General features: G+C 41.0%; 1 protein-coding gene across 2 annotated transcripts in view; it reads right to left on the bottom strand.

Annotated features, from left to right (window-relative positions):
- The window catches only part of KATNIP (katanin interacting protein), a 361,314-nt gene that overhangs the window by 136,879 nt on the left and 210,353 nt on the right, over positions 1 to 14,082 (bottom strand). For both annotated transcript variants that reach the window (XM_075830061.1, XM_075830062.1), the window contains one exon: positions 8,437 to 8,614. In XM_075830061.1, the coding sequence (XP_075686176.1) occupies positions 8,437 to 8,614 (178 nt within the window). The remainder of the gene's footprint in view (positions 1 to 8,436; positions 8,615 to 14,082) is intronic.

Genomic DNA, 14,082 nt, shown 5'->3' with positions numbered 1-14,082 from the left:
TCCATTTAGGTGCAAATCATCTGCAGAATACAGTTTGTACCCCAATGAAAAGTCAGTCCAGTGCTCTAGGAACCCAAAGCCTTCTCCTCTACACCAAGAATTAAGCCATGCATTTAGCTCCCTGAGCTCCCGCTGTCTTTCCTGTGATGCGCATGGCACAGGCAGTATTCCTGAGAATACAACCTTGGAGGTCCTTCCCTTCAGCTTGTAGCCTAGTTCTTTAAAATTATTCTTAAGGCTCCTCCACCTACCATTTATTCTGTCGTTGGTACCGACATGGACCACAACAGCTGGATCATCACCAGCCCCTCCCAGCAATTTGTCCACCCGTTCCACCACATGCCGAACCCTGGCACCAGGGAGACAGCAAACCATTCGGTTGAGGTGGTCTTGGTGACAAATTATTCTATCTGTCTTCCTGATTATAGAATCCCCTACGACTATCAATTGCCTTGGCTTACCTGCATTACCATCCCGCCGATTACTAGCTGGGCTGTTCTCCCGGCTATTAGGGAGATCAGTATCCACTAGGGCTGCCATTTCTGAGACTGACACTCTCGCATCATCACCCAACTTAGCAATTTTGCTTGGAATGTCAGAAACAGGATTGACCTTCCTTTTCTTGGATCCCTTTCTACTGCCCCTAACTACATCAACCCAGCTACTTGCCTGATCCTGCTCACCCATGTCTTCACCCTCCAGTTCTAACCCACTAACTGCATGCTCCGTGAGCAGCATGCTTCGCTCAAGATTGTCTATCACCCTCAGTATTGCATTTTGCTCCTCCAGATCTCTAATGCGAGCTTCCAGGTGACCAACATGCTCACATCTGCCACAGAGGTATTCACCCTGGAACTCAGGCTCCAGTCGTGCATACATATGGCAAACTGTGCACTGAAGAAAACCTCCAATCTTGCTGTCCATTATCCGAGTTACAAAAAAACAGCGAACAGTTGTTAATGCAAAAAGAAAAGAAGAGTACTTACTGGGGCTTTAACTCCTCTTTTTAACTCCGGTTTTTGTAACTCCACTTGATATACAAAACACTTGTTTTACAAGCCCACGGAGCAGTTACCAAGTATAAAGCCCTACGCGTTTCATTACTAAAGGTAATTCATCAGGGGCCTGCAGATTTACACTGTATGATAGTTACAGCGAACAATGTCTAAGAGGCATCTATTCATGCCTAACGTGGGTCCAGATTGCTAGCCATCTGGACCCACGTTAGGCATGAATAGATGCCTTTTAGACATTGTTCGCTCTAACTATCATACAGTGTAAATCTGCAGGCCCCTGATGAATTACCTTTAGTAATGAAACGCGTAGGGCTTTATACTTGGTAACTGGTACGAGCTAATAGCCCTTATCAGGGCTCCTACGGCAACTGGACTATCAAGTGTGCTGTAGGAAACTCCTTTCAGACAGAGAGTACTTCAGCACAACAACCTTGAAATCACACCACCGACCGTGCTATACAGCAAATATCAATTCACCTGCAATAAATGCAGCACGGCTATCTGGGGTTGCTGAATGAACACATTTGCTCAGTTTTCAGGTTATAAATGGCAGTGCACGGGGTACATTTCCTCTATGCACTGTGAATTTGAAAACGAACTTATAAACGAGGGGGTGACACTTGGAAACGAAAGTGCCTAAACATATCCGATGTGGATAATGAAATAATAAAATATCATATTTATTAAAAATAGCTTACATAAAAAATATATAAAAATAAAAATACAAAACATAAATAAATAAAAATAACAAAAACAATATAAAATAATACCACACCAGATATCACAACTATACTGAGACTAGAGCAATAATAGGCAGACTCTGTACATATATCTCGACCATTATATTACCGAGGTGATAGTGACAATGTAAGTGCACAATGCACTAGTAACAAATATTATGACCAAGAACCCAATAGTCACTCTGGCTCAGCTTCAAAGATCCTGTGTGCAGATGGGAGAAACTTCCAGAACACCAACCTGGCTTTATAGGCTTTATGACAGAGTGGCCAGAAAGAAGCCTCTCCTCAGTAAAAGACACATAAGGGCCTGCCTGGAGTTTGCAGAAAAGCACCTAAAGGACTCTCAGACAGTTGAAAACAAGATTCAGTGGTCTGATAAAACCAAGATTGAACTTTTTGGCCTCAATTCTAAGCATCATGTCTGGATGAATCCAGGCACTGCTCATCACCTGCCCAATACCATCGTTACAGTGAAGCATGGTGGTGGCAGCATCATGCTGTGAGGGTGTCTTTCAGCAACTGGGACAAGGAGACTGGTCAAGGTTGAGGGAAAGATGAATGGAGCAAAGTACAGAGATATTCTTAATGAAAACCTGATCCAGAGTGCTCTAGACCTCAGACTGGGCCGAAGGTTCACCTTCCAACAAGACAATGTCCCTAAGCAGACAGCCAAAACAACACAGGAGAGGCTTAGGGACAACTCTGTGAATGTCTTTGACTAGCCCAGCCAGAGCCTTGACTTGAACCCAATCGAACAGAGAGACCTGAAAATGGCTGTCCACCGACGGTGCCATCCAAACTGACAGAGCTTGAGAGGATCTGCAGAGAAGAATAACAGAAAATCTCCAAATCCATGTGTGCAAACCTTGTGATATCATACCCAAAAAGTCTGGAGGCTGGTATCGCTGCCAAAGGTGCTTCAACGAAGTACTGAGTAAAGCATCTGAATACTTATGTCAATGCAATATTTTAGTTTTTTCTTATCAATAAATTAGCAAAGATTACTAACATTCTGTTTTCACTTTGTCATTAAACCCTTAACGACCAAGGACGAAAATGAACGTCATGGTCGGCTGCTAGTTCCCGCACCATGACGTTCATTTTCGTCCGCATTTCAAACTGTCACTCTGTGTAAACACAGAGTAACAGACCCGCGCTGACAGCTGTCCTAGACAGCTGAGACATCAGTCTCGCCGGACAGCGGACCATCGCCGCTGCTTTCGGCAGTTAACCCCTTAAGTGCGGCGACGGATTGCCGTCGCCGCATTTAAGTGGTTTGAAGCACATCAGCAGCCCCCACGAAGTGATCGTGGGGGCTACCGATGCTTGTCACGGCAATCGAGGTCAGATAATGACCTCCGGGTTGCCATGTACGGAAGCCTCGGAGGAACAGCCTCCGGCCGTTCCTCCTCTGCTTCCGGTCAGTGTGACAGTAACGTCACAATGACAGTTAGAGTACATTACACTACGTGTGTAGTGTAATGTACTCTAGCAGCGATCAAAGCTGCAAGTCTAAATGTCACCTAGTGGGACAAGTTAAAAAAGTAAAAAAAAGTAATAAAAAGGTTTTAAAAAAAGTGTAAAAATAAAAGTTATAAGTTCTATAAACACTAAATGCTTTTTTGCCCTATAATAAGACTTAAATTATTATAGAAAAAAAATTACAGTACACATATTTGGTATCACCGCGTTCGTAACGACCCCAACTATAAAACTATAATGTTATTTTTCCCGCACGATGAACACCCCAAAAAAAATCAATAAAAAACTACGACAGAATCGCAATTTTTTTGGTCACCACCGCTCCCTAAATAAAGAATAAAAAGTGATCAAAAAGTCGTATGTACCTGAAAATAGTACCAATAAAAACTTCTATCCGTCCCGCAAAAAACAAGCCCTTACACAGCTTTTTTGACAAAAAAATTAAAAAATTACGGCTCTCAGAATATGGTGCCACAGAAATTTTTTTTTTTATAAATAAGTCATTTTATTGCGCAAACGCTAAAAAAAAGGACCAAACCTATATACATCTGGTATCGCCGTAATCGTACAAACACGCAGAATAAAGTAAAAATGTCACCTATAGCGTACGGTGAGCGCCGCAAAAAGAAAACCTAAAAAACTGTGTCAGAATTCCTGTTTTTTGCTCAGGATTGCAAAAAAATTGAATAAAAAGTGATAAAAAAAAATCGCATGTACCCCAAAATGGTACCAATGAAAACGACAGATTGTCCCGCAACAAATAAGCCCTCACAGGGCTCCGGTGGTGAAAAAATAAAAAAAGTTCTGGCTTTCAGAATATGGCGATGCAAAATGTGCAGTGTCGAAAAGTGGATAAGATCGGGTGCAATTTATCAGTGCAACACTGGCCACATATCTGCGGATTATTATTTATTTACCCCATTATCATACCCTCTTATTATGCCCTGACGTACTCCGCACAGATTACACATACCCCCACATTATAAACTGAAATACCAGCGAAACCCAAAACAGAAAAACTACCAAGCAAAATCTGCGCTCCAAAAGCAAAATGGCGTCCCTCCCTTCTGAGGTCTGCAGCGTGCCCAAGCAGCAGTTTGCGCCCACACATATGGCGTCGCCATACCTGAGAGAACCCGCTTAACGTTTTATGAGGTATTTGTCTTCTGTGGCACAAACTGGGCACAACATATTATGCACTAAAATGGCGTATCAGTGGAAAATTGCAATTTTCACTTTGAACCATCCGCTGCGCATTAACTCCTTTGCGCACTATGACTTAATTGCCCGTCATGGTGCAGCGGTTGATGTCTGGAGCGGGCTCACGTGCTGAGCCCGCTCCATACGCTGCGGGTGTCAGCTGTGTATTACAGCAGGTCCCCTCGGTACTAACGGACAGGTACAGCGATCGCTCTGTTACAGAAGCCTGTAAGAATAACAATATACTGCAATACATTAGTATTGCAGTATATTGTACCAGTGATCCAATGATCGCTGGATCAAGTCCCCTAAGGGGATTGATTAATAAAATGTGTAGAAGAATTATAGTTATTAGTAGTGAGAATTTTTTTTTTTAAAGTTAAAAAAACAAAACACCTTTTCGCATTTTTCTTCTAAAGTAATGTAAAAAAATGAACAAAATTGGTATCGCTATGTCCGTAAAAGTCCGAACTATTACAATATACCAATATTTAATTTGCACAGTGAACACCTTAAAAAAATGTAATAATTGAAACCGCCAAAATCGCTATTTATTTTTTTTGCCACCTTCGCTCTAAAAAAAAAATGTAATACAACTTTTGAATCACTTTTTATGTACCAAAAAATGGTACCAATAAAAACTGCAGCTCCTTCCGCAAGAAATAAGCCCTCACACCACTCTATTGATGGAAAAATAAAAAAGTTATGGCTCTTGGAAAGCGGGGAGTGAAAATCTAAAATATGAAAGCAAAAAATGGATCAGTCCCGAAAGGGTTAATTCATTTCTAATGAAAAAACTTTTGACCACATGTGGGGTATTTCCGTACTCGGGAGAAATTGCTTTATAAAAAATGGTTGTTTTTTTCCTCCTTTATACCTTGTGAAAATGAGAAAATGCAACATTTTAGTGGAAAAAATGTTAATATTAATTTTCGCGCCCTAATTCCAATAAACTCTGCAAAAGACCCGTGGGGTGTAAATGCTCACTATACCCCTAGAAAAATTCCTTGAAGGTTTTTCCAAAATGGGGTCACTTTTGGTGGGTTTCCACTGTTTTGGTCCCTCCAGTGCATTGCAAATGCGACATGGCACCGAAAACCATTCCAGCAAAATCATAAATCCAAATGGCGCTCCTTCCCTTCTGAGCCCTGCTGTGGGTCAAAACAGCAGTTTATTACCACATATGGGGTATTGTCGTAATCGGGAGACATTGCTTTACAAATGTTGGGGTGCATTTTCTTCGTTATTCCTTGTAAATAATAAAAATTTCTATGTTGTTTCAGAAAAAAAGTACATTTTAATTTTTACAGACTAATTCCAATATATTTAGCGAAAAACCTGTGTGGTCAAAATGCTAACTATACCCCTAGATAAATACCTTAAGGGGTCTAGTTTTCGAAATGGGGTCGTTTATGGGGAGTTTCTATCGTTATGGCAGCTCAAAGCCTCTCCAAATGTACAGTGGGGCCTAAAACATTTTCAAGCAAAATATGAGTCCTGAAAGCCTCCGGGTGTTCCCTTCCTTTTGGGTCCTGCCGTGTGTCCAGGCAGCGTATTAGGGCGACAATGTGGGTATTTTTGAAAACAGGAGAAAGAGGGATGATAGATTTTGGGGTGTGTTTCTTCATTTTCATGTTCGCTTTACAAAGAAATCGGTCTTCAAACGAATACTTTTATGAAAAAAGTGAAATTATTATTTTTTTCACCTGATATGCATTAAATTTAGCAAAGAACTGTGGGGTCAAAACACTTACTATACACCTAAATAATTACGTTATGGGGTCTAGTTTTCTAAATGGGGTCGTTTATGGGGAGTTTCTATCGTTCTGTAGCTCAAAGCCTCTCCAAATGTACAGTGGGGCCTAAAACATTTTCAAGCAAAATATGAGTCCTGAAAGCCTCCGGGTGCTCCCTTCCTTTTGGGTCCAGCCGTGTGTCCAGGCAGCGCATTAGGGCCACAATGTTGGTATTTTTGAAAACAGGAGAAACAGGGTGATAGATTTTGTAGTGTGTTTCTTCATTCTCATGGTCGCTTTACAAAGAAATTGGTCTTCAAACTGATACTTTTATGAAAAAAAGTGAAATTATTATTTTTTTCACCTGCTATGTATTAAATTTAGCAAAAAACTGTGGGGTCAAAATACTTACTATACCCCTAGGTAAATACCTTAAGGGGTCTAGTTTTCTAAATGGGGTCATTTGTGGGGGTTTCCATCACTCTGAGACCTATGAGCCTCTGAAAACCTGGCTTGGTGCACGAAAACAAAATGTACTTCAAAATTTATAAAATTATTATTCAAATTGTAAGTCCTCTAAATTGCGGAAAATTTATTTTATTTTTTCAAAAGTGCTGCCAAAATAGAGTAAAGAGATAGAAATATATATTTAATTTAAAAAATTGTACAGTATTTGTGTACATATGTGACATATTGCAGTTAAAAATAGGGGAAAATGGTAATTTTTACAAAATTTCTTCCATTTTTCTATTTTTTAATTAATTTCCGCAAATCGTATCAGTCTACTTTTACCACTAAAATAAAGTACAACATGTGACGAAAAAACAATGTCAGAATTACTTGGATATTCAAAACTTTCACAGAGTTATTCTCTGATAAAGTCAGACATACCAGATTTGACAAATCTGGCTTGGTCATTAAGGTACAAACATGCCCGGTCATTAAGGGGTTAATAGGTATTGAGTGCAGAATGATGTGGAAAAACCTAAAAAAATAAAATATTTTAACAGAAGGCCACAACATAACATAATGTGAAAATAATGTAAAGGGTCTAAAGACTTTCCAAATGCACTGTATATACCAAGTAAACAAATTTCAAGAGGACACTCATTCAGCATAGGTTTGCCTAATGAAAGTCTACGGACATGTAGACACATACGTCAGGAGATTTTCCCGTATTTGCCAAACGCTGACGCACAACATGGATGTGAACCTAGCCTAAAAGGTTTGAATCTACAGAGCTGAGCCAGAATTGGCAGCAGGAGCTAGAGTTATCGGAGGAAAACCTTCATTACCAAATTAAGTTTTATCTCTGTGAAAGAAGTCCTTCAAGGGCACAGACTATCTGGGAAAACGTGCAGTCCAATAAAAAGTAGTTACTGCCCACTAATAAAATAATTCAAACCTAAAACTATGCAACAATTACTAAGTGAACTAATTAAAATATTCCTCCGATTAAAAAACAAACAAAAAAAAAGCTATCTCTACTCACTCTTCTACTTTCAGTCAATAATGCAAAAAAAAGAAGTGGCAAACTACCAGAATACCTAAACTAGTATGTGCTAGATTTAAGAAATGCTGAAAAATGTCTGAAAAGAAGAATTCTATCAAACCCACGTATTTTCCTTACATGTCCCCTCATATTCTCAGAAGGAAAATAATTCAAAGGCTATGTACACCTCTGAACCCAATTTTTTTTTATAAAACAATGTTTTACATAATTTAAAGAAACGTTAAAATTTACTTTAATTTTGTTTTTTAACTTTTCAAGATACAGCTTTTATGTATCTTGTATACATAGAAGCTGTATCATTCTGTCATAGCCAATTCAGTCAGGTCAGCTAGACTGACGGCTCAGCTGAAAGCTGGTCTTGCGTGTCTCTGAGTTGATGACGGAATTGGCTTTGATGGAATGATACAGCTTCTATATATACAAGATACATAGAAGCTGTATCTTAAAATTTATTTATTTTTTTAAATTAAAGTCAATTTAAAAGTTGCTTTAAATTATCTAAAACATTGTTTAATTAAAAATAATTTGGGTTCAAAGGTGTACATAGCCTAAATAAAAGAAGCTGCTGATATACTAACTAAAGTTCTGTCACATCGTGACACCTACAGAATAAGATGTTAAAATACGGTACATACTGGAGCTCCAAAAACACGTAAGAATTATTCCTCCTTAGTCTTATGCTTCAACAGAATATATATAATATGAAAGAACAAGTACAATTCAAGCATAATAGTATAGTATTAACATACTTGTCTAAAGTCCTGCTGTCATCTTGGTGCTCAGGAAGCACACTGAGATCTAGAGGTGAGGCTGACATATAATTCATGTTTAGAGGCAATGCTTCACCATCTGGTCCGACAATTTCAAGTCCTGTAAGGCCAAGGTAATGCAGGTCTCCCCATGTCATAGTAAAGTTTAACTGAAGACCTTGAAAAATATTAAATTAATAAACTTTATGTAAGGTTCCACAGTCAAATGAGAAATCAGACAAACATCAGTATGTTTCTATTGATTCAGTTATTGAAAAATATTAAGTTTAAAGGGGTATTTCCAACATCATAATCATGGACCATTCAATCAGTCATAAATGCATTAAATTTTGCAAATACAAATCATTAACCTGTTAAAAAATATTACCCTATGAAATACCCCATCCCAAAGTATATTACCTGGTTGCTCACTGTTACTTCCTAGCGTAGTCCTTTTTCTGCAGGCCGAGCATCCGCAGATCCTCACCGCTTTGTCAATATAGCAGCTCTCTTCTTTGCTCTGTGCAGTGAAATGCCACATGTGTGGTCTCGCCATTCTTACTGCACAGGGCAAGCATGCGCAGTTCACACGGCACTTGCATTGCCATACAGTTTTGCTTCTTGCCGTAGGTGTACAGTACACTTAGTGGAGAGCAAGGAACAACTTAGAAATGTAGTTCCCAACAGGCGCGAGCAGTCACATGGACCGCAAGACTGGACCGCCCATTCTGACAACGTGTTCCTGTAATAGAGGTCCCAATTGAAGAGAGGAAAACACTTAGGAGGTTTTTGCATGCACAGCTAGTGTGCATTTTTAATACATATATGTATATGGGCCAAAATGTTGTAGGGTGTTGAGACACCCCTTTAACTCTAAACTATGTTAAAGCCTTCTGGGGCAAAAGTAAGCCAAGCCTTAGAATTGCCCCAAAATTATCTATTAACTTAAATAAGGAGTGACCAAACTTTTTCAGTATGGGATCTACTTTTTGAAAAGCCTGAGCTAGGTGATCTACCAGGCGACCCGGGATATGCAGATGTGGTGCGCAGAAAATGCTGCTGCAAATGCTTTTCGTATCCGTTTTTCAGATGCCCCAGTATTCTCATAATAGTGATAGCAGCCACAGATGGTTATCCATTACACTTTCTCAATTCCACCCTCCATGACAGCACACAGGAGGTTGAATCTCCACCCCTATAAGGGACAGGAACATACAAAAGTTTAAATAGCCCCTCCCCACCTCAGTGTTTTTCCTGTCCCTATTAGGGGCATACAAGAGATTACTGCTCCTGCAGCAGTGGGAAACTTATATTTTCTTTTCAGTTGGCCTTTGTTCAGTTTGTCTCTGTTCCCTAGTGACTTGTGAAGACCTTGGGGTCTTATGCTGCCTCCATGAGTGCACCATTTAATAAGCAGAGCTGTACAAACCCTGTCTCACTACAAAAAAAAATCCTATCTTTCTCCGTTATTTAGATATCTGTGCAGTTATATTTGGCGGCCGATATTTAACTAACCCACTGAACTGTCGATGCGGTGTGTAATTGGCAAGGAGGCGTGTACCATCGCTGTGACCCTGTCCAATCAGCTACGGACAGTGTCACAGCAAGAGCTGGAGAGAGGAGAGCTGTGAGAGCATGCGGGTGCGCGCTCTCACTTTTCAGCTCTTGGCAGACAAGGACGACAAGACTGTGTGATCTCTTGCGAGATGCAGCTCAGCTCCGATGCCACTGCCGATGATACACCCCCCGCCATGGAACAGAAGAAGAATTCACATTCTTCTTCTCCTCTTCTGTTCCGTGGTGGCAACGCAGCTGCGCGTAGCGAATTGGACAGTGTCAGAGCGATGTTACACACCCCCTTGCCATCTACATGCCCTATTGACAGTTCAGGCTTTAAAAAAAAAATATTGGGCACCAAATATAATGGCACCGATATCAACATAACGGAGAAAGATAGGAAAACAGTGTACAGATGTTGCCGTCTTTACCTTGACTTTTAACTTTTAACGCATTAAGTAAGCAATGGCGAGATCGCTTATCTTGACTTTTCAATGGCTTTTATTGTGTGATATCACGCTGCAGCAAGTTATCAGAATAAAGTTAAATATGGCTACATCTGTATAGTGAGATACAGCTGCACATGTATGGGCAGGTGAAAGGTTCTCTTTAAGGACATTTCAGACTCTGAGGAAGCTGATTGAGAAGATATTGGTTCTGATGAATTTGAGGACATCCTTGACTGTGAAGAAGTTGATTGGGAAGACTGATTATGAAGATGTCAATGCTCTAGCTATTCTCCACTCTGAACCTGAGAAGAGGGGGAGTAAGGGGGGTACTGTAACGCCGGCACTCTGTGCTCGTTGGGGTACTACCGCTCACAGCAAACACAACAGTCAGATTACCTTTGATACACTTTGTTCGGTTCCTGGATCTTCACTCTGCTGTGCACTTCCTTCTGTTGCTGGGTCTGACTATAGGGCTGGCGTGCTCTCACTTTACACATCCTATATAGGGCCAGCGCGCGCATCCAAATCCATCCCCAGCCTATGCCTGTCAATCACCAGGTATATGAGTCTGCTTCACTGGACACACCCTGCTTGAGCAATATTGGAACAACCTAGAGTAATCCAGCAAAGGTTCCTGTATGCACCTTATCCTGTCTGCTATTGGTACCAGTTATAATCCTGTATCCTGTCTGCTGCTGCTACCAGTTATAAGCCTGTATCCTGTCTGCAATGGCTATCAGTTAACAGCCTGTATCCAGTTGTCCGTTGCCAGCCTGTATCCTGTCTGCTATTGCAATTCGGCAACAGCCTGCATCCAGTAGTCCGCCACCCGCCTGCTACCTGCCTGTGACCAGTTACCCGCTACCTGCCTGTGTCTTGTTATCTGCTGCCAGCTGCTACTCTCACCGGTGGAGTAGCCCAGTGGGTCCACATCTCACTGGTCGTGACACAGAACATACAGGGCAGCGCAGTACAGTTGGAGCAGTGTGGGTGAGATCTGAACAAATGTAAACAAATCTCATCCTTGCACAGCAGGAAAAAAATCAGCCGAAAATCTGTTCATAAATTGACCTGCGGTGTAGTTTTTTAAGCCTGTCAATTTATGCTGCAGAATTGTTGCTTTTCTGTTGCGGGTTTTCCCCAATGGGCAGGTAAAACCCGCAACAAAGTGCTAGGTGTTGCAACTTTTGCGGTGGAAATGCTGCGATTCCACCGCAAAAAACACAAATGAGAAAAAAATTGTTTATTTGAAGTTAAAATGAATAAATAAAAAGCTTATACTTACCCGCGGCCGTTGTCCTAGTGACGCAATACTTTGTTCTGAGTGCAGCCAGGACTCATGGGATGACGTTTCATCCCATGTGACTGTCGCAGCCAATAAATTTGGTGCGGCTTTTTAGGCAGAATTCCCTATGGCTGCCAGGACGGATACGCTGTGTACTTTTACACAATGTATCCATCCTGTGTATTTGTACCCCTATGTTGAAGCAAGCAGCAGAACAGCTTGTTGGCCTAACATAAAGATCTCTAGGTCCCCACTTGGAGGCATAGTAGATCGTAATTTACTATTTGAACACCAATTACTTAGATGCATAATAGTATCTACACATCTATAGTATATTGAGACAACTAGCTTAGAGAAGAAATAGCAGAAAAAATACGGATTTCCCCCTGGCGCTGCTAGGTGTTCTTTAAGGAGTTTTTAAGTTGTTCAACGAGTCTAAGGGTATGTGCACACACACTAATTACGTCCGTAATTGACGGACGTATTTCGGCCGCAAGTACCGGACCGAACTCAGTACAGGGAGCCGGGCTCCTAGCATCATACTTATGTATGATGCTAGGAGTCCCTGCCTCTCCATGGAACTACTGTCCCGTACTGAAAACATGATTACAGTACGGGACAGTTGTCCTGCAGAGAGGCAGGGACTCCTAGCGTCGTACATAACTATGATGCTAGGAGCCCGGCTCCCTGCACTGTGTTCGGTCCGGTACTTGCGGCCGAAATACGTCCGTCAATTACGGACGTAATTAGTGTGTGTGCACATACCCAAAGAGTCAAGGATCCTATATACATACAGAATTATAAAATAAGTGGAAAAACCTGCCAAAAAGGGGCTGAGTCATGATGCCTTGTCATAAGGTTAAAGGTTAATGCCATCACTAAGGTTGTTCAAATCTGTTGCAACATCGTAGGATGTCAGACATTAACGCCTCATGCACACGACTATGTGCGCCGGTCGAGTCCCGTCAGTGATCCGAGGAAAGATAGAACATGTCCTATCTTTCCTCGGATCGGAGACTCTGATCATTTTTCACAGACACGATTCACGTGCTAAAGTGAATGGGTCCGTGAAGACTATCGGGTGCCACTCAGATGCTGTCAGAAACGGCCCAAGTGGCACAACGGTCGTGTGCATGAGGCGTAAGGAATATGTCGTTTAAGGTATAATCAAAATACAAGACAATCAAGGTTATGTGAATAGAACAGGCAGAATGAATGTCCACAAGAGGATTACAATAGGTGTAAGAACAAACCTATAACTGTGTGAAAGATAATAATTGCAAGTAAGGTATTAGAAACCAATGATAAAATAGTATGATCATAGTTAAAACATGTAATCTTCATAGGTAAAGGTATGCACAGATTAAAATATACTTAGACAACACATCAAACACTTGCAATACAGGATCCAAAATCAAAAGTTGGCAAGTGGTGCATATCTTTAAATAACTGCTGTACTCTTCATAGGTAAAGATATGCACTACTTGCCAACTTTTGATTTTGGATCCTGTATTGCAAGTGTTTGATGTGTTGTCTAAGTATATTTTAATCTGTGCATACCTTTACCTATGAAGATTACATGTTTTAACTATGATCATACTATTCTATCATTGGTTTATAATACCTTACTCCCATTTATTATCCTTCACACATTTAAAGGTTTGTTCTTACAACTATTGTAATACTCATGTGGACATTCATTCTGCCTGTTCTATTCACATAACCTTGATTGTCTTGTATTTTGATTATACCTGAAATGACACAATCCTTAACTCCTTCCTGACCGCCCACCGTCTTTTGACGTCAGGCGGTGCAGGTCCCCAGTCTACAGCGACGTCTTTTGGCGTCGCTGTAGATCAGGCTGATGAGCGCTTGTGTGAGTGTTCATCCTCTAAGCAGGAGCTGTAACATACAGCTCCTCATCCTAGAGAAGACTCCTAAATACTGCTGGGGTCGCAAAACATTCCAACCCCAGCTGTTTAATCCTTTGATTGCCGTGGTTCGTGACCGCGGCATGATCAAAGGCAATCCCCCTCTTTGATCGCATCACCGGGATTCCGGTGATGCGATCAAAGACCGGCGAATCCCTCTGCAGTCAGCCCTGGCGACCTACAAAGGACCCCAGGGCTGTCTGTTCCGTTTGCCTGCTGCTCGGGCACACTATGTTCTGCCCTAACAGCAGCCTATGTCATAGTGACACAGTGTAATGTATTCGCATACAGGAGTATGCAAATACATTACAAGTAAAAAATAAAGTTATAAATAAAGTTATCCCTTAATGGGATTAAAATAAAAGAAAGTAACATTAAAAAAAAGGCCCCAAAAAAGTGATTATTTTGCATAAAATATATTTTA

Source organism: Rhinoderma darwinii, chromosome 6 (genome assembly GCF_050947455.1).
Source record: "Rhinoderma darwinii isolate aRhiDar2 chromosome 6, aRhiDar2.hap1, whole genome shotgun sequence".
NCBI lineage: Eukaryota > Metazoa > Chordata > Amphibia > Anura > Rhinodermatidae > Rhinoderma > Rhinoderma darwinii.
The sequence above is the reverse complement of the archived record's forward strand: the minus strand, read 5'-3'. Positions and strand labels throughout refer to the sequence as shown.